This window comes from Gadus chalcogrammus, unplaced genomic scaffold, assembly GCF_026213295.1.
Source record: "Gadus chalcogrammus isolate NIFS_2021 unplaced genomic scaffold, NIFS_Gcha_1.0 GACHA085, whole genome shotgun sequence".
In the NCBI taxonomy this organism is placed as follows: Eukaryota; Metazoa; Chordata; class Actinopteri; order Gadiformes; family Gadidae; genus Gadus; species Gadus chalcogrammus.
The window spans coordinates 193,268-214,515 of record NW_026613520.1 but is presented as its reverse complement, the minus strand read 5'-3'; the positions used below and the strand labels follow the sequence as shown (position 1 = coordinate 214,515).

The 21,248-nt window shown below is 44.3% G+C and overlaps 2 protein-coding genes and 1 long non-coding RNA gene across 3 annotated transcripts; 1 reads left to right on the top strand and 2 right to left on the bottom strand.

Annotated features, from left to right (window-relative positions):
• Positions 1-446: 446 nt before the first annotated feature.
• LOC130378534 (histone-lysine N-methyltransferase PRDM9-like) lies at positions 447-8,774 on the bottom strand (the record flags this gene model as incomplete). Its single annotated transcript, XM_056585264.1, has 2 exons — positions 8,511-8,774; positions 447-844 (listed from the first exon to the last, which is right to left on the bottom strand). Coding segments are annotated over exons 1-2 (489 nt in total), but the record flags the coding sequence as incomplete, so codon positions are not given.
• Positions 2,536-8,208, bottom strand: LOC130378535 (uncharacterized). Its single transcript, XR_008894747.1, has 3 exons — positions 7,728-8,208; positions 3,232-3,358; positions 2,536-3,031 (listed from the first exon to the last, which is right to left on the bottom strand). It is a non-coding gene; the product is annotated as an uncharacterized LOC130378535 (long non-coding RNA).
• A 435-nt stretch (positions 8,775-9,209) lies between the features above and the next one.
• LOC130378530 (uncharacterized) lies at positions 9,210-20,551 on the top strand. Its single transcript, XM_056585260.1, has 12 exons — positions 9,210-9,361; positions 10,036-10,093; positions 10,365-10,994; positions 11,209-12,807; positions 15,591-15,654; positions 16,259-16,542; positions 16,768-16,834; positions 17,103-18,643; positions 18,751-19,244; positions 19,358-19,431; positions 19,797-19,960; positions 20,519-20,551. Exons 4-12 carry the CDS (start codon positions 12,652-12,654, stop codon positions 20,549-20,551), a joined length of 2,877 nt encoding a protein of 958 aa, XP_056441235.1. The 5' UTR covers positions 9,210-9,361; positions 10,036-10,093; positions 10,365-10,994; positions 11,209-12,651.
• The last annotated feature ends 697 nt before the right edge of the window (positions 20,552-21,248 follow it).

Sequence of the window (21,248 nt, the reverse complement as noted above, 5' to 3'; positions counted from 1 at the left end):
TAAATAAATAAATACATACAAATGAAATAAATATAACAATGACGTCAGAGAATAATTCAGTTAGCATTATCTCTCTCAAACTATTTTTCTTCTGAACATTTTTCGGGTAAAAACCTTCACTCATACAGACATGAATATAAATAAATACATAAAGTTGACAACATAAACAATTAACCGTTCATGTGCCCTTTTAACATATAACAGCAAGAACCATGTTTGATTAGATTTGAATAACAGATGTCTGGGAACCATTTCGTTTCTTCACATGGTTGTTTGGGTGGAGACTCCTCTGTGAAGTTGTTGGTGACGCTTGAGATTACCAGATTGACTAAATGTTTTCCCACACTGTTTACAGTGGTATGGTTTCTCTCCTGCGTGGATGCGCTGGTGTACCTTGAGATAACCAGATGTACTAAATGTTTTCCCACACTGTTGACAGTGGTATGGTTTCTCTCCTGTATGGATGCGCTGGTGTCTCTCCAGATGACCAGATTGACTAAATGTTTTCCCACACTGTTGACAGTGGTATGGTGAACCTTCAGACTATCAGAGCGACTAAAGGTTTTACTGCACTTCTCACATCTGTGGCGTCCGGCTCCTTCTGCTGGAATCTGGCTCGTGCTTTGGACGGTTCCCGGGGAGGCTCCGATTGGTTCTTGATAGGAGGCTGCGACGTATGGGAGGAGACTAGGCTCCACCTTGATTTCTCCACTCCTCAGCAGTCGGCCGTACACGTCGCCATGGCTCCTCTTCATGTGTTTGTGGAGGAAGATCTGAGACGTGTAGGAGTACGGACACTCGGGACAGGGGAAAGCCTGTGCTGGTGTCAGCTGGGATCTCCCTCCTAGGAGAAAGAGAGAGTCATATGTATTTTATTTTTGAGAGTGCTGCTGATGGCTGGTTTAAGCAGCCTCACCTGGCCAGAGTCAGGTGCTTTAGGCTTTGGGGCTTGATAAGGCTGCACAGCCTAATCAAGCATACCTGAATTTGTATAATTGGATTGTTTTTTTGAAACCTCCATGGTACTGTATATTTTTCATTTAGACATTTTTCCAAGTAAGAATATATTTCCTATTATGTTGTCATCTTTTGTTTATTATATTTAAATTTATGTTAAAACTTTACTATTTCCTGTATAATTTCTTGACTGCTTTGTTAATGTAGATGTTTATTGTCCAAGCTCTTTTGAATTAAAATGAGAGATGTGGTCATGAAGTGCCGCATAGAAACCAAACCCTGACAGAAAGGCAGACCTTAGTAGAGCTCTTGTTGTTCCACAGTCTATCAAATCCGATTCCCAGATGTCTGGCGTATTCGTCCCCATACCAGACCAAGAGCTCTGCTCCTGAAGTCACGAGGCCACAGGAGCGATACAGAATCCCTCCTTTGTGCTGAAACGCTATTAGGTTCCTTTCCTCTTCATTACGAGCACAAGTGACGTACCTAACACACAGACAGGTACGTCAACACACCTTTACAGTCTATCTTCTGCATATGTCATAGCAACACAGAAAATATTGTGGATCTAATCAGATAACAGACATGGAGAAATATAAATGTTATCAATCAAGTAATGTAAGTAAGAAAATTGTGAACATTATTCATGCAGTAGATGGTATAAAAGTGAATAGGGTCCTACCTCATCCAGTTAGAAAGTGTCTCTCTCTTTGCATCAATGTAATCATTGTGTCTGCTATTGTAGATCTGGAGAAATGTGTTAATCAGACTCTATGCCATCCAATAAACACACAAGCACAAACACAAGACTAGATCAAAATAAATGAATACAAACACACTGACCTCCCAGGAGTATCCACTCTAGGGCTCCCTCTTCATCTGTCCTGTGTCCTTCGTAGGGTCCAAAGTGTGTTCCAATGGGAAGGCCACCGTCTCCACAGTAAAACACCCCTAGACCGGCCCCAGGGATCCTAGAATCTCTGATATACCCCACATGAGACAGAGATGGAGAGAGGAGGAGAGTCGTAGAGTGAGAGGAATACATAGAGGGAGGGAGAGGTGGAGGAGGGAGGAGAGATAGAATACAAGAGAGGTAGAGGAGAGCGAGATGGAGACACATGGAGAAGAGAGATGTAGAGAGATTGAGGCAGGGAGAGACAAAGAGAGGTGAGAGGAATGGAGAGAGGAAGAGAGGTGGTGAGATGGAGGGGGGGGAGAGGAAGATAAGATATGATAAGAAATGAATGGAGATGTGTAGTTGGGAAACAAGTGAGAAAGAGAGAGATTTAGACAGGAAGAGGGAGGGAGGAAAGGAAAGAGGGGGGTGGGACAGGGGGGGGGAGTTCAGAGAGGGAGTCACAAAGAGAGCCAGATAGAGGGACATGGGGGGAGAGAGGGAGAGATAGACGGAAAGCACGATTCAGGAAGAAGAACCATTGGGGGAGAGATATATCCATCTGCTTTGGCAATATAACTGTTCACATTACTGTTTTTATATACATTAGCTGGGAAATGTATTAAACAATGAATGTTATACTGTCTCACTGGACGGGGAGAACTTTGTTGTGTTAAAGTACGACATCTACCTCAAACCCAGCGGGCAGCGTCTTCTTGGCTCGGTCTTTCTCTCCGACAGCAACGGGGCGATCAGCCATGAAGACGATAGGACCGTGGACCTCGCACTCTTCGAGGAAGAAAGTCCTACACTCATCACAGACTGGAGAGTTCATTTATTTATTATGTCCAAAAGAGCTTCAGCTACAAATCTATATTAAATAGACAGAAACAGGAAGATTAAAAATTGGTTTGTGAATGAAAAAGAGGTGGGGAGAGAGAGACAGAGACAGAGATAGACAGAGACAGAGACAGAGACAGAGACAGAGACAGAGACAGAGACAGAGACAGAGACAGAGACAGAGACAGAGACAGAGACAGAGACAGAGTGAGTGAGCCCTCTTACAGAAGTAGTCATCATCCTTAGGTACTTCCGGTTCTTGGTAGTTAACTCTGAGAACATTTCTCAGGTTCGTCTCTCTTGAATAAACACTTGAGCCCTGCAAATGTTCATGGAGAACTGATTCACACACACACACACACACACACACACACACACACACACACACACACACACACACACACACACACACACACACACACACACACACACACACACACACACACACACACACACACACACACGCACACACACAGTTACAGACATACGTGCACAAAAAGGTGTTATTGCAGGGAAGCAGTGGTGGGATCAGAGCTAACCCAAGGAGACCTCCTCCTGGACTGCAGAGCCCCTCTCTACTCCTCCTCCGGGGGGGTCGATCTCTGGATGAGAAGGAGTGGTCCCTCCAGAGACCTCCTGGTCACTCCGGCCCCGCCCTGAGAGACTCTGACAGACAAAACGTCTAGTTAGGAGTACTCCTTGTTTTATTAATGTGGGTAGGTGCTAGGGCTGTACGGTATGGACTAAAATGTACATCACGGTAGGGCTGGGCGATAACTTGATTACAATTATTAATCGCGATAAATCTCACGTCGATTACGACAATAAGCATTAGACATAAATGCTCGATATGGAAAAAAAAAAAATATATATACCGTAATTTTCGGACCATAAGCCGCGCCTTTTTCCCCATTTTTCGAGTCTGCGGCTTATATAACGGTGTGGCTAATCTATGGATTTTACAGGTTACAGACGAGTCCACCGACTTTAACTCTATCGGTGCGGCCACACCAAACGCGTTACTCGCGTTGGATAACGCGAGTACGCGCCTAACCTGACGTGGTTGTGTGGTGGTTCAACGCTTCCAACGCGTCAATGCGCCAACGCAGCTAGATGAGTCCATGTCCATGCAAGTGAACAGAGCGTTCCCTCTTCGTCATAACTATCAAACCAAACATCCTTCACATTCACAGAGCGAACATTATGAAAGTAAAATGCACATTTCTCGCTAAAAATGTTTCCATAAACGCATTTAATGGCGTAACTATGTTACTATTTCCACCCAGAATAAAGATAGTTGTCGGCCGTGGCTGCGCTGGAGTCCGAGGTAGGAACCCCAAACGCCGCCGTGTTTGGGTGATAGAGTTTAGATCGGGTTAGATTAAATAATCTCTGATATAAATAACAATAATCGGGTTAAATAACTTCACATGGTGTGTCTGGTGTGTTTCCAGCATTCGTAGTGTTGATCAGCAGAGAAATAGTCCGCCAAGACGTTGAGGTTGCTTAGCATCCAGACACTCAGTCCATGCAAGTGAACGGAGCGTTCCCTCTTCGTCATAACTATCACACCAAACATCCTTCACATTCACCGAGCGAACATTATGAAAGTAAAATGCACATTTCTCGCTAAAAATGTTTCCATAAACGCATTTAATGGCGTAACTATGTTACTATTTCCACCCAGAATAAAGATAGTTGTCGGCCGTGGCTGCGCTGGAGTCCGAGGTAGGAACCCCAAACGCCGCCGTGTTTGGGTGATAGAGTTTAGATCGGGTTAGATTAAATAATCTCTGATATAAATAACAATAATCGGGTTAAATAACTTCACATGGTGTGTCTGGTGTGTTTCCACCATTCGTAGTGTTGATCAGCAGAGAAATAGTCCGCCAAGACGTTGAGGTTGCTTAGCATCCAGACACTCAGTCCATGCAAGTGAACGGAGCGTTCCCTCTTCGTCATAACTATCAAACCAAACATCCTTCACATTCACCGAGCGAACATTATGAAAGTAAAATTCACATTTCTCGCTAAAAATGTTTCCATAAACGCATTTAATGGCGTAACTATGTTACTATTTCCACCCAGAATAAAGATAGTTGTCGGCCATGGCTGCGCTGGAGTCCGAGGTAGGAAACCCAAACGCCGCCGCGTTTGGGTGAAGAGTTTAGAATAGAATAGAATAGAATAGACTTTATTTGTCATTGTGCATTGGATACACAACGAAATTTGTTTGTGCAACCACTAACAAAAGTGCAGTTGTGCTGGGTGGAGGGTAGGAGTGTAGTGTGATTATTAAGTTCTGTGATGGCCCTGGGGATGAAACTGTTCTGCAGTCTGGAGGTGCGGGCTGTGGTGGCCCGGTAGCGCCTGCCAGAGGGTAGCAGGGTGAAGATCGGGTTAGATTAAATAATCTCTGATATAAATAACAATAATCGGGTTAAATAACTTCACATGGTGTGTCTGGTGTGTTTCCAGCATTCGTAGTGTTGATCAGCAGAGAAATAGTCCGCCAAGACATTGAGGTTGCTTAGCATCCAGAGACTCTGTCCATGCAAGTGAACGGAGCGTTCCCTCTTCGTCATAACTATCAAACCAAACATCCTTCACATTCACAGAGCGAACATTATGAAAGTAAAATGCACATTTCTCGCTAAAAATGTTTCCATAAACGCATTTAATAGCGTAACTATGTTACTATTTCCACCCAGAATAAAGAAAGATGACGCGACGCTTCAACGCATGTGACGCATCTACGCGCCTATACCAATGGTTCCCTATGCAAAAATGCCGAGTTTGGACGCCCCTAACGCGAGTAACGCGGTTGGTGTGGCCGTACCGTATGGGTTCTATGACCGGTCCGCGCCCCGCCACCAGTGGCGGGGCACGGACCGGAGGAGTGCAGAGGTAGTGGGGACAGAAAATGCAGCTGCAATAGTTTGCTGACCTGCAATAGGTTTCATCTTTTTCTTTGGTGGCATTTTTGCGTTCTCTCTTCTCTGCCTGTTTCTCGAGAAAAACGGGATCTCGTTGGAAGCGCGATGTATGCGCAGGCGCCGTTTGGGCATAACAATATGGCGGCTGCCGTTCAATGTAGTTTTCATCACCACCACCGGATTATGTTTCATTTATTTCATTACAGCACGTCCCCTAAAACGTTACAACATAATCGACACGAATGAGCACAGCATCGAGCAGTGGAAACGTGGGTTTATTTACTATGAAGTTCGTATTTTTAATTGTTGAAATGAAATCAGCGGTGACGAGCTAGTTGTTTTGGTAGCGGCTAAATTAGCATGTCGCGATACTTTGTACAGGGGATCACGTCTGCGCCGAGTAGATGCGCAGAGGGTTGAAACAGCGCTTGTCCGGTCTGCTCACAAGAAGGTTTCTTTGGCCAGTTACTGTGATTAAACACGAGTTGTTTAATGTTCACTATGTATCGTTTTTCATGGGGAAAATGACATGCGTCCCCGGGACGCATGGATAGTGAGTTTAGTGCGTCCTTTCAGATTTGAATGCGTCAGGGACGCAGGACGCGTACCTAGCAACATCACTGCACCCGTGGCTTATAGTCCAGTGCGGCTTATCTATGTACACATCATTCAATTTAGCTGCTGCGGCTTATACTCAGGTGCGCCTTATAGTGCGGAAAATACGGTATATATATATATTTTTTTAATTAAAAAAAAAAAACATTTCTGATATGGATTTACCTGACAGCCAATTCGGCAGAAATAAACAAAATAGTCAGATCGCAGTTTTGCGGTTAATGCCTAAGTACACGCCCATTCCCTGGTGCATGTTTGAGCTTCCGTTACACACACACACACACACACACACACACACACACACACACACACACACACACACACACACACACACACACACACACACACACACACACACACACACACACACACACACACACAATCAACAACAATGAAAATAAGAGAAAAGAAAATATAGATATATTTTTTTTAATATTATATATCGTGATTAATATCGAGATCGAAAAAATAATCGTGATAACATTTTTTGCTATATCGCCCAGCCCTATATCATGGTAAGATTTGAGGAATAGACGGTAACGGTATTATATCACGGTATGTTAATTTTATCTTAAATTTCAATATAAATGCCTCTGAAGGGGGAAAAATACTGAAAAAAAAACAAAAACACTAATGTTTAATAGTATGGATTTGTTTCTCCACTTGCTTGCGGACCTTGCCGTATAGTTTTGGCATCTCAATTTGGCTGAAGTGTGTGCGGGCATGTAACGCGTACCTGGGATCGAGTGTTTTGACCATCTCTTTAAAGCCCTTTCTATCGACAGTTTGAAAGGGAACCATGTCCTTAGACAGGTAAACAGTGACAACGTTTGTCATCTCGTTCCACCACTGGCATTTTGTTGTAAGGACTGGCTTTCAAAATGCCTGCGGAAGCAATGTCTGATTGCAGAGACGGCTTCACGCTACCAGCGTCTGTCTCGTACATTGTGGAATGAGAGCTCGTGAAGGGACTATTGCGCAACGCAGGAGGGCTTGCTGCGCGCCTGCGTGCTCGCGCAATAGCATACGGCCTGAGAAGGCAGTATCGCTGTCAATCTGTCCCTGGGAAAAGTAACGTGGTGCCGAATTGAAAAAGGAACTATGTTTCGTTACCATATTTTCAGTAGTTGCTCGTAACTTTACTTTTTACATGAAAAAGTAGTTAGGGAACTGTATTAACGCATTACTTACTTTGTTACGCGTTACACACAACATTGTCTACCGGTCACACCGGTCTCACGGTAACGTCAAAATCCATACCGTAGCGCAAATTCACACCGGTATACGTTCAGCACCGTTTATACCGTACACCCCTAGTAGGTACCTTACCTCCTAGCAACAATATGTCTAAGGTTATACATCGTGCTGGTGTCATTAATACCCTTTATCCATGAGTCTGCTGTCAAACGGACATGAAGCAGGTCTCGTACCATAGAGGACAGGACATGGTAAGGCTGCTGAAGGTGATGTGTGCTGTTTTATACCTGTACAGAAACTGCATCTGACGTACTGGGCTGTTGTAGAGACCCCTGTCTGACTGTTGGTGGCTTCCACACTCGAGCACCTGCTGACATAACTGGCTTTAGGTTAGGATGTAACCTGCTAACTATTACCAACTGACTATATGAGTTAGGATGTGACCTAACTACAACAATCAGACCATATGTAAGGATGTACTAGATTAACTATGACTAACTGACTAAAAGGTAGCTTAGAAGCTATTAACAACCGAGGCAGTATAAAACCTATTACTATTAACTTACTATAAGGTAGTATTTAACTTTCTGACTTACGATAAATTAATATTTAACCAAATAACTACTGATTGACTCTAAGTAAGGAAGTATCCTACTCACTACTAACTGACCAAAAAAGGTAGTATAAGCTACTATCAACCAATGAAGTATAAAACCTAACTTACATACTATATCTGACTAACTATAAGTAAGGATGTATGCTACTAACTCCTACTAACTGACTATAAAGTAGCATATAAACGACTCACTTCAACTAACTGACTAAAATGGGTAATATAACCTGATAATTTACTATGAGGTACAACCTATTATTAAATACGTTTATCACAGGTTTTCCTTTTTTCAGATGCAATAAAATCCCTTTAAATCAATAAAACCCCTTTTTGTTTCTATATCTTTGGTCAAATGATTAAGCAGTATATGCAGGCTAATGTATCTTCAGGGCTTTGAAAGGGATAATGTTCACTGCACATTACTCCTTGCAGAAATGTCTTATAAATGTCTTTGTACCGGTCAATCCAGAGGTCCAGAGCTGCTCCTCCTCAGAGTCTGTCTCTTCAGGTGAGCAGACTCTCACCTGGCCGGGCTTCTCTCTCCTCATGAAGGCTGGAGCCACAAAGGACAGGCCTGACACACACACACACACACACACACACACACACACACACACACACACACACACACACACACACACACACACAGACACACACACACACACACACACACACACACACACACACACACACACACACACACACACACAAAAACACACACACACACACACACACACACACACACAGACACAAACATACAAACACACACGCACACACAAACACAAACACACACAGACACACACAGACACAAACACACACACACACACACACACACACACACACACACACACACACACACACACACGCGCACACAGACACAAACATACACACACACACAGACACACTCACACACACACAGACACGCACACACACATACAGACACAAAAGAAGCAGTGATGTGTACAGCAGCACCACCTGTGTCTATATTTATAGCAATGTACTCAGTAAAATAGTATTTAAGTATGAGTGGTTTACCAAGAGACGCCAGAACCAAAGAGAAGGGTCCAGCTGCAGGCTTGGGCGTTCCCGTCATGACACAAAAACGCCCATAGGGCGTTTCCGTCATGACACAAAAACGCCCATCAGGCGTTCCTGTAGCGTTTCATCCTATGGTTTAATCGATCAATCAAGAAGATTGTGAGTGAGTTTCGCAAGGCATGCTGGGTATGCTACCCTTCCTTTTTTGGCGGTTTTACCTCGTAGTAACTTTCCAGAAAAACGAAAGGGTTATGATGAGAGATTATGTCAGTAAGTATGATATTGTTTATTTGACAACATTGGCTGTGAAGTATTCTCATTTAAATCACAGATAAGCTGTGGTATCGTTGTATCCGAATTCGAATCCGATGTAAATACTCGTGACAAGCATGGTTCGGTAGCAGCGAATGCTATGCTATCTCGTCCATAAACGTAGCATATAATAGCCAGAAATCAGCAACGTTTAAGACGGTTTGTAGGTAGAGGGTAAAGTTTGCAGCGAAGGCTTTGCCGATTATTTTACTGTGAGGTAAACATTACCAAAGTACATTGTTAAGTTGGATGTTAGGTGTCAGCTGGCACGGTAAGAGGCATGAAATCGCGGCCACTCTGCTTCGTTGTGGTGACACACGCATCGGATTAAACTGTGCATGTAAACGTACTAGTACGTCTAAACTAACTAGTATGTTTACATGCATGGCAGATCAGAGAATTCTGTCAGTTCGGTCGCGGCGCAACGAATGAATAAAGATCGTTAGCACTCTGAAAAACAGATGACAGATGTGCCCTTAGTCACTACTTTATTACCTCGTTGATGACCAACGTTTAGGAAAACATGTACTTTTAATTCACCCTTGGGTGAAATCGAAGCTTAGTGTGTACTGAATGCGTGTTGATGATGATGCATATGAATTGCAACTTACACGTCTTCCAAACCTTTTCAGTACCCTGGCACATGCTTTGTCCAATGGACCATGGAAGGGACTTTACTTGGCTGACGAGGTAAAACGTGTGGCCGGCGCACGATTCATTGCATCTCGTAGAGTAGCATTCACTGGTAGACAGGCAGGCCTCTAGATTGTTTATTATGATTTAATGAAGTGTTCCTATGTGACGCTGATGGGCCCTGGTTGCTGCTAAATGCTTGTTCAAAGTGCATTGTGCACTTTTTGTATGTAGCTACAAAATGAGGGTGGATATCACTTTATAGTTTATAGGCATTATATACTAATAAGAATCATTGACAAATCACATTCCCCTTTTACCACCACAGGACGCACCTCACCAGTATCAGAGCAACAGCTGTGGGGTGTTTATGCTGATGGTGAGATGCATTATTTTCAGAAATGATGACTGATGACTAGTTTGCAAAACAACTAACTCATTTGTATGTTAATTTCAGTACACAATGTATTCTACCCTCAAAAGCAATATGATTTCAGTCATCTCAATCAGATGTGTAGCATGAAATATAAGGCTTTTAATAATCTAGTCATCCTTACTGGAGGCTACAATTAACATGCATCATAGGTCATACACATTCTTTGTCTTCAGGTACTGCACTTACGGGAGGAGATGGCTACATCTTCACAATAATTTACACTGCTAAACAGTACTGTAACATGGATTTGTATTAGGCTATGAAGTCATTTAAAGCATAACTTTACTTTTCAAGGGGACATGCTCTATCAGGAGGTGGGGGTTGGACAGCTGTTGGAGACCTTTATGCTTGAAAGGTTTATATACTGTGTCCATGTTGCTATTTACTTATTTTTGGTGCTCACGAAGATCGTAGCCAATACACTTGTCTCTCTGTCTCTAGCCCTGCAGAACTAGCTGGCTCCTTCTCACCCTCTCCATCTCCCCATCTCAGTTACACCTTCCAATCACTAAGCAGTGAAAGGTATTGCATACTATGTCAATACTTTTCTATTTACGTATATTCTCTCTTGCTCTTTCTCAGACTTTTGATCGATCAGTGATTGCCTTTTTGTTTAATGGTGTGGGTTGTGTTGGTCTGGGCTTGTGTGATTGAATTGAAGGTTGATTATAATCCCTGTTTCTCTCCCTCTCTCTCGCTCTCCTTCACTCTTTTTCGGCTCTCTCGCTCTCTCTAGCCCTGCAGGACTAGCTGGCACACCAAGCTCACCCTCTCCATCTCCCCATCTCAGCCACACGCTCCAATCTGGCACAACAGAGGACAGGCCATTCTTACCAACCTAAGTCCTTCAGTAAATTGTACAAGAGACGCTGAGACTGTACATGGCGATGCTTGGCGTGTTCAACAGGGTTTCAAACACATTCCGAGAACTAATCAAGCCTCTCCATCATTCCATATATATAAATGACAGTTTGGCAGGGGACATTAAGCTTAATAAAGACAATCTCATCTACATAACGGTTAGAAAGATTTACAACAATGCAGGCTGTCAGTGGCCTTGCGCTACGCCTCAAAGGCTTCTCAAAAAAGAAGAATTGGCCAAGCGCACCCCTGGTACTGAGGCACGTTGCATATGGCAGGTTTGTCATAAAAGATGTCTGCCTAGCATAATGTTCTTTTATTACTCCTTTTTCGTTTTATTTGGGACGTCATTTTTGCAATCCCTTTCATTTGTAAATGTACATACTACTGTAGTAAATGTATCTGCCCAGAAATGCTGGTATTTTATTACTCCTTTCTTTTTTGTTTTTGTGACAAATGCTATACGATGTATATAACATACATTTGTGCCTACGATGTATGTTGTAAGGTTAATTGTTACAGAGCAATTACTTGATTTTGTCTTTATTGAAAACATTCAGTGGGAAAAGTAAGTGAACACTTGGAGTCAAATGGCCTACTGTTTGAGCCTTCATAGTGTCTGTTAACTGGATTTGAACTGCATAACGTCCCAAGTGTTATTTTAATCTATTAATTATTTAATTTGGGCATATTCTTAAACAACTATATCAAACATCTCACTTATACCTAATACCCTACCTATACTAACCCAGAAGATAATGAACATGAGATCATGGAGCCTCCCTGTAATGATCGTGTTGCATCAAGTTTGATGCAAAGTTTGGGCCGAGATCCGACACATAAATGTAAGCCAACATTCTGTAGGCCCAGCTGGCTAACGTACCCGTATTACGAGATCGAAGAAGAAGGGGGCGCTAACGTCAGTTCTATGCTGCCAATGCTACTAGATCGACGAAGAAGAACGGGGCGTTCCAGCCTGCGTAGACGAAAACGCCCATCACACGAGAACGCCGGGGGGGCGTTTTAGTCTGCGTGAACGAGAACGGCCACGACACGGGAACGCCCATTTGTGTCTGCAGTCGGATGATATTGGAGAGTCTTGGCCCCATAACGCGGAAGCAAATCGCTCTTGTATGCTACCCTGCGCCACTGAGCAGTTTGTATACGAATGAATGGGCGGCCAGTCCGTGGTCCATCCTTTATTATGTCCATGCTCTGGCAGCATCTTTAGACGGATGAGGAAGCCGGAACCATTACGTCATAGGCCACGCCCACTGGATACAAACCCAGCGCGGGAGTCAGATGAGGTCAGGAACATATGGCCGTCCCGTTGCTAGAACACGGCAGCGCCAAACATTTAACTGACGACTGCTTCCTCAACTTGGGCCAATACAGAGCTGGACTTGCTCAACGTCTGAAAATCAAGTCTGGATCAGTACCAACTCTCCTCGGCTCAGCTACAAACCTCGATAAAGTAAGTTAACTAACGCCATATCATTGTGTTGCTTTACTGTATATGGTTACCTTGTTAGCATTATAATGTTGCTTTAGCATTAGCGCTACAGCTAACAGCCAAGTTATTGTTGCTAATGTTAAGGTAGATAGCATCAGTTATGTGTGTAAATACCATGGACCTATTAAAGAAAGCACTGTGGACTAACATGCCGCCCATTCATTCCTATAAATACACGCACTGTAAGTCGAGTGTGCATCTCAGCAAGCAAGGGGCATCACACGAGAATGGGCACCATTCAACAAAGGGGCTACAGGCAATGATCTCTACTGCTTGGATACCAAGGGAATGCAATGTCTGCTCACCATACAACAAACAAATACAACTGTATTTTACTGGCCACTGGACCGCAGTAGTTCTAGCGTTTTACTGATGAGGAGATTGACCTGTTAAACTCATCCTAAATACATATGGTGCGTTCGAGGCAACCCTTGTTCTCGCCCCCTTCTACCCTCTTGTACTCCCAGTTATAACGTTGTTTACGGGCTAAAAGTGTACCTGAAACGCACTATTATAGGCATGGTTTCCCCTTCTTAACACCTGATTCAAATCAAAGGGTTATTAGCAGATTTCTGAAGAGCTTGATGTCATGGTATTGAGTTGATGAGATTAACTATAAAATATGTAAACAAATCAAGGATGTAATATCATTTCATAGAACTAATTTTAAGTATTAGGCTAATGTAATTCACTAAACATGTTTATCTTATATCTTTTTGCAACTTGCACATGGACTATATACAATGTTACAAATTGAGTACCTATTTAACTTTGTTGTCTCTACGCAGCCCAGCTCATCAAGTGCTTCCATTCAGCAGCTTCTCTCAAGGGATGTTGCCTGCCAGACAGAACACCTGGAAACGCATACTTGTAGGCACACATAAGAATATGTTGGCATTTTTGCACTTAAATAGTTAATCGCGTTTTAGCCTACATTCAGATGTGAACTCATTCTTGCATGCGAGGGTCTTGAATCCAAAAAAATAAATACGCAGGCAAGACATTGAAATTGTAGGGCGTGCCAAGCCGCGAACGAACCAGCTTGGCAGTGTAAAAACGCCTAATCTGTCAGTAGTGGGGATTGACAACTATTCTGTGAAAATGAAAGAATATGTCTTGTTTTTCTCTCTGCCTCCAACGAAGGCGGTCGCATCTCTCTCTGCTCCCTCTGCCGCTCCCGGCCCTTATCTCTCCCCTGCTCTCTGTCTCTGTCTCTGTCTCTGTCTCTGCTCTGTGCTGCCTCTTCTCTGCATTCTACCCGAAACCTAAATTATGGATTTGATCGGCTGGTCTCTCAACGCTATTGATCAAATTTTCTCGACGAGAAAACAGGGCCAAGGAGAGCCCGCCTGCCCTGACGGAACGTTCGCAGCGGGATACATGCTGGACTCCTGGAAGGAGTGGAGGCCCCTGTGTCTCGCCATACTTTCCGTCGAGGATGTTGAAGACGTCTACATAATTGGGTTGATGATAGCAGGATTCCTGCTGTTCGGAGGTTGCGGGTTCCTGTTCTATCTCAAAGTTAGTAAGGTGATGGCAGCATATCCGGCTTTTGAAAAGCTGCCCGTCATTATTGGATTGCAATCCAACATTGCTGGATTGTGCCGGATGGCCGACACACAGACTCATGCGTCGGGCGAGCTAAATCGCGAACTAAATCGCAAATTAGATACCATTCTGGTGAAGTTGGACCGGGTTTAAACGGACCACGAATTTTTCGGCTATTTTGGCTTTTTGGTTTTTGGATTCTGGAAATGGAAGACTACAGAGAGTACCAGCGAGACTCTAAGGTTGGCAAAAATTGCAGAGTCGGCCTGACCCAAAGCAATTGTTATCTTCATTCGGCTCCCCCACTTTGGCCTTGGAAGGCTGATATCTCTCCTCTCCCTGGTTGTTATGCAGACGGATGCCCTGCCACCCTTCCCCCCACAAAGTCCTCCCCCCACCTCCTGTGAACTTTATCTCTGGTCGGAACTCTTCGAGGTCGTCTCCACGGCCCACGTCACCAGCTATCGGAGAGACACTGTTGGGTCCATTGGAGATGGAGTCCCTGAGCCCACACACACACGCACACAAGACTGAGTACACACACACCCCCCCTGGACTCACCGCCTACTGGACTCCCTCCCCCCTCCCCTGCCCCTTCCCCCCTCCCATATGCGTTTGTGATGTTTTGATGTGATGCTTATGTGTTGAGGTGGTTTTTTTTTGCTAATCCCTACACTGTGCCCCCCTTACAGGAGCATAGTTAGGGGTATTGACAATTTTTTTCCCCCTCGTTCCCTCTTGTCTTAGCTTTGAAACTTTCTTATATAATGCGGGCCGCATGATTCTCCGTGAACAAGCGCCTGACAGTCTCTCCGTCCTGTCTCCCCACACTGTCTTCTTTGTTTCTTGGACGGATTGTTACTGGGAATTTGTCGATAGTTTAAATGTTCTTTTCCCTCACTCTCCACCTCATCCCTAACTCTCCACCTCAAGCTGGTGTGTAGTGAGCGTTCGGGCGTCGATTGGTCGCCGTGCATCACCCAAGTGGGTGCTACATATTGGTGGTGGTTAGTGAGGTCCCCCCCTTCACTTTAGTCGTCTTTTGAGTGTTATTAATTCTTCATGTTTAACCTCTGTCTTATAACTTTATGCTCTGTAAGGTGACCTTGAGTGTCTTGAAAGGCGCCCTTTAAATAAAATTATTATTATTATTATTATTATTATTGTGTTTGTTTCCTTCTTTATGTGGAAAGCAGCAGACCCCCGACACCATTTCAATCAAGGTTGAAGAGGATATTGGTGGAGGCTTGCCCGCCGTAGGTTAGTAATACACATTGCATCTATGCAAGAAAACAACCTTGATCAACTGAGAATGTACTTGATTCTACCTGCGCTAAAAAGCCTGGTCCTCTTTGGAAAAGCATCATGACCAGCGCCCTGCTAAAACACGAGTCAAACTTGGGAGTTGCATTTCAAAGATGGAATCAGTCAAGAGCCCAGAAGGGTTTCAAGACGGATGCCACATGAGCTGGTTTATCATTCTCAAACATCACTGAATTCATAATGCATGAATGTCAGCTGATCAGCTTAGAGGGAAGGACACGTTGTTGCTTTTTAGTGTCAAAATATAATTATTGTGCTTGCCTCGCTTGTCATGTGGTGCTCAGATCACTTTGCGCTGGTGTTCGTTGAGTGTCCTTAACCTGGCCAACCACTTGAGCTTTGAGTCTAGGGAGGAGGGTGCTGGAGGTGACGGCCCTCTCCAAAACTGTGAATCTGTGTCTGCAGTACACATTTTAAACCCTCTGTGTCAATGTTGCATACATTTAAAGAGTTTCTTTCACGTGTACAAATACACAATGCCTCCCTTTATGCAAATAATGTATCAAAACAATAGATTTTTTCTTTTTTTCTCCCTCTGCAGAAGACTGCGATGCCTTCAGAGACCGTAGCACTCAGCGCGGCGCCACCTCAGAGAGTCTGGGTGTGGTCGCCCCTGGCTCCTCCCACATGTCCAGCCACAGTGAGGAACTGAAGATTCTGAGCGTCTACGGAAAAGGGGAGGGCCCACTGGCGGAGGACGGCCATGGCACCCTCTTCACCGCGTCAGAAGTGGAGGCCCTGAACTCGCTGTCTGCGGACCACAGCGCGGCCAAGAGCCTGGAGCGCGCCGAGCGGTTGGTCTGCCGTGAGGAGCTGAGTGTGCAGGTTGGAAATAATCTTCTCATTCACCATCCAAAAGAGATGCTTCCTCTGTTACAACTCTAAAACAAACCCATAGAAAGCACACACCTTTATGATTCAGTAGATGTTTTTACACTGCCAATTATGTCCGTCTTATGCCCAACTAATCTGTCGGTAGGGGGGATCGACATCTATTCTGTGAAAATGAAAGAATATGTCTTGTGTGTGTTTCCTTCTTTATGTGGAAAGCAGCAGACCCCCGACACCATTTCAATCAAGGTTGAAGAGGATATTGGTGGAGGCATGCCCGCCGTAGGTTAGTACACACATTGCATCTATGCAAGAAAACAACCTTGATCAACTGAGAATGTACTCTAATCTGCCTTCTCAGCAGGAGCCTTTAACCTTTGACCATCCAAAGGGCGACATGGAAAATGCATAATCGACAAATAGAAGTTAGAAAGAATGTCCAAATATAATTCTTCCAATACACAAGTGTGTACAAAGTACATACTGTATACCTTTTGTGAAAATGATTAATTAAAAGCATCACTTTCTCTCTTTCTCTGTTTTCCTCTCTGAAGAAGACAATGTCATCAGAGACTGCAGCACGCAGCGCGGCGCCACCTCGGAGAGTCTGCGTGTGGACGCCCCTGGCTCCTCCCACATGTCGGGTCACAGCGGGGAGCTGCGCATCCTGAGCGTCTACGGACAAGGGGAGGGCCCTCTGGCGGTGGACGGCCATGACACCCTCTTTGCCGCGTCAGAACTGGAGGTCTTGAGCTCGCTGTCTGCTGACCACAGCGTGGCCAAGAGCCTGAACTGCAGCGTACGGCTCGTCCGCCTTGAGGAGCTGACTGGGCATCAGGGCGGCCGCAAGGGCCGGCCCGGTGTCTTGTGTGGAAAGGTTGTTCCCAACAATGCCAATATGATTGTCCACATGAGGACTCACTCTGGGGAGAAGCCCTACAAGTGTGACCAATGCACAAAGCGGTTCAGTCTGAAAGGCACCCTGAATAGACACATGATGAATCACTCTGGAAAAATCACCAGGAAATCTGCAGCTGCACATAGACACCATCTACTCTGTCCAGTTTGTTTGAGGACCCAAGAGTCTCTATCCTGTCACCTGCGCAGAGTCTGCATGAAGGATAAGACACCACCACAGATCCTAGAGGTGGTTGAAAAGGCCAAGAAAGATGTGTGTGACCTCCTGAAGAATGGACGGGCTTTTAGTTATGCAGTCCTGAAGCAAATCGTCTCATCACCAAATCCACTCGAAGGATTGATTGAGGAGCTGAAATACCATCACTTGTTTGTGACAGGAGTCCCTCCTCCTCTGCCCATTGGTAATCCAAGGTTGGTCACCGAAACCCTTTCTGAATGCCCTGGGGAGGCACCCGGAGAGACAGAGCCATCTGATGTGGAATCTTGCGGCAGCAATGAGCTTTTTCAATGTAGACAAGAGAAAACGTATACCAAAGACAAAATGGTGAAAGCGAAGGATTTAGGCATTTTGAAAAAGCATTCAGCAGATCATCCATTGCTCAAGCGCTTTGCCGACTACCTAAAGAATGATTACGAAAATGCAAAGTACCAACAGGAGGTTGACACTGTTTCCCGGTACCTGTATTTTGCTGATCCTACGGAACCATCTTTGAAGTTTGTCAATGACAGAGAGAAGCTCAGAGACTTCCTGGGTCAACAGGCTAAGGCAGGGTATAAGGCACAAACATCAGGAAATTACATCAAGTGCTTGAAAAGGTTCTTGGAGTTCCACTTGACAAGGACCGGCTTGAGACAGGATGACAGGGAGCTCTACAAGCAGTGCACGTTATATTTGAGTTTTTTAACTTCTTCACAGAGTGTCCTCTCTAAGCAAGCGAGCAAAGAAATTGTGCAAAAGAGGCATGCCTTGTTGTTTGACAAAAGTCAACCCACACCTCGTGAATGCTTGGCTGTTCTTGATAAAGGTGAAGGTGACTTAGTGAAAATCATGAATCAACTTGATGACAGTTCTTCTTCCTCCCTGAGTAGGACTGAGTGCATATTTGTGCTATACTATCTTGAGGCAATTGTCATACTAAGACACTGCCAACGGCCATGTGTGGTGCAGAGCATGAAGGTGAGTGTTACTGCTCTATTGTGCTCTTATGTGCTCTATTGATACATTTACCCTGACATTTTAGCCTTACATTTCCTAATCAATGGTATATCCTCTTTTTGTTACAGGTCAAGGAATGGCTTGAACGGAAACACGCAGATGATGATTCAATCGTTTTTGTAAAGGACCACAAGACGGCTGCACATTTTGTGGTCTCATTTGTCCTGTCCAAGAAGGAGGAGGCGTGGTTTGAGAAATATTACACCAAAGTGCGGCCACAGCTCCTTGCTGGCGAAAGGAAACGTAAGCGAGATGAGCAGGATGAGAAGGATGGAGATGATTTTTTCTTTGTGTCCTCCCGCGGTAAGCCAATTTACAATGCAGCTGGTGATCTGATAAAGCTCCAGCAAAAGTGCAACGTCCCCCAGGTGAGCAGCCAGGTTGTACGGAGGGTATTTGAGACAGCAGCTAACCGCCTGGATGACCCTCAGAAGAAAGCAGTTTCTGACTACCTGGCCCATTCTGGCACAACAGCTGACAGACATTACAGGATGAAATCTCTTGAATCCATTGTGATGGCTGCTGGTCTGCTGAAGAAATTACAGAAGCAGAAGAAGTCAAGGTAAGCATTTCATATTTGTCAACATAATGCCAACGTAGTCAAGCACACCACATTCTATCTGTAGACACACACATGGTTTTCTTATAATCTCATTGTGTTTTATTTTTATATAGTGCTGGGCCTTCCGGAGAAGGGACCCGTCAAGAGGCTCTTGGAGAAGGGACCAGCCCTCAGTCTTCCAGCCATGGTGACCATTGTGCTCTCCCTCAGCCTTCCTTGAGACAGCTAGTGATCGATTTAGAGAGGATTCCTGAGGGAAATGACAAAGTCAAATTCCACGAGGCATTCAAGTCCCTCTTGGAAAACCACCCTGTGACACTGAGTGGTCAAATCCCAAAAGTGAGAATCCGCAGGGACACCTCGGAGGCCAATCAGCGGAAGCTTTACACACACTGGGCGCAAAAGCAATTAGAAATGCGTGTAAAACACACCCGTGGTAAGTATTTGACTTCACATATTTAACATTACTTTCAAGAAAAACTGATTGCATGAAATGACATTTTAAATTATTGTGTTCATAGCTAACAACACTTTTGTTACTTATTTTGACAGAACAATTCAATCGGAGGAGGCCAACGAAAGAGCGTGTCGACACATGGGTCAAAAAGCAGGGATGGAAGTGCAAGGCTGCCAACATCAGCACTGAGGTTGTGGAGAACTGGGCACCATCTGGATCTGAGGACCGCATCATGGACAACAAACGGATCCAGACATTGGTGAAAACACAAGACTGGAAAGGACTGCACATCACACAGTTTGAAGAGAAGGGCGATGGAATCATTACAACCCGCACTTTTAAGAAAGGCGAGGTTGTATGTGATTATCATGGGCCTCTTGTTAGTGGAAAGGAGGGCGAGAACATGCACAAAAACACAACTGGAAAGGAGACTGGATATATCTTCTTTTTCCGGAACAGTAAAGGACAGCCAATGTGCATTGATGCCCACTCAGACAGGTGTCATTGCCACCCTGACAAGAGAACATTTGGCAGGCTGGTGAATCATTCCAAAAAGAACTCGAACATCAAGCCCCTGCACTGTGTGGTGGACAAGCATGGAGAAATGAAGGATGTGATCCTTTTCATTGCAACCAAGGACTTGCCAGTGGGTGAGGAAGTTCTGTTTGACTATTGAGTCAACAAAAAATCTTTTAACAATGAGGGGTCGGACCTTGACTGGCTCTAGCAGGGCATCAGCCTTCTGAGACATATGACATGTCCCTGGTTGGTGAAATGTTTCATCTGTGTGTTTGTTTGTGCTGATGGCTCTTTAAAGGATATGGATGAGGACTCCAAAATCGTACCATGACCCGTTTGGTGAGATGTTTCATATGTTTTTTAGTGGATCAATTCTTGGCATGTATGGATAAACTTTCTGAATATGATGCATGGCCTTTGACCTTTGGGGGGTGGTGGGGCGGCGGGTGACTCCTAAAGCTTAGAGGGCATCAGCCTTCAGAGACACATATGACATGTCCCTGTTTGGTGAAATGTTTCATCTGTGTGTTTGTTTGTGCTGATGGCTCTTTAAAGGATGGGGATGAGGACTCCAAAAGCGTGAAATTACCCATTTTGGTGAAATGTTTCATATGTGTTTTTTAGTGCTGATTTTTGTTTTTGTTGTGTAGCTGTTTTGCAACTTGTTCTAGCTTGTGTAACTTAAATTGAGGTTCTGTGGTGATATCCTGTTTCGTATCTTTAGAGATATATCAATTAAAAATCGTATTCATTCTAGAGGACTGCTGAGGTTTCTCTCATTTTGGTAAACTTCAACACACTTGCAGACTTTCTCCAAGATTGCCTTTTTTCCAAAGACAGAGATACTTTCAAGATATTTTATTAACATTTGCACTTCACATTTTGATTAATCATTTCAATCACACATTCCCCAAGGTCTGGAAAAGATAATGATTGTGTCTACATAAATGGATGCATTTCATTCACACAGAGAGCAACTGTCAAACTGCAATGCATTTTTGCAAAATTTCTTCGAGTGAAACCAGCCC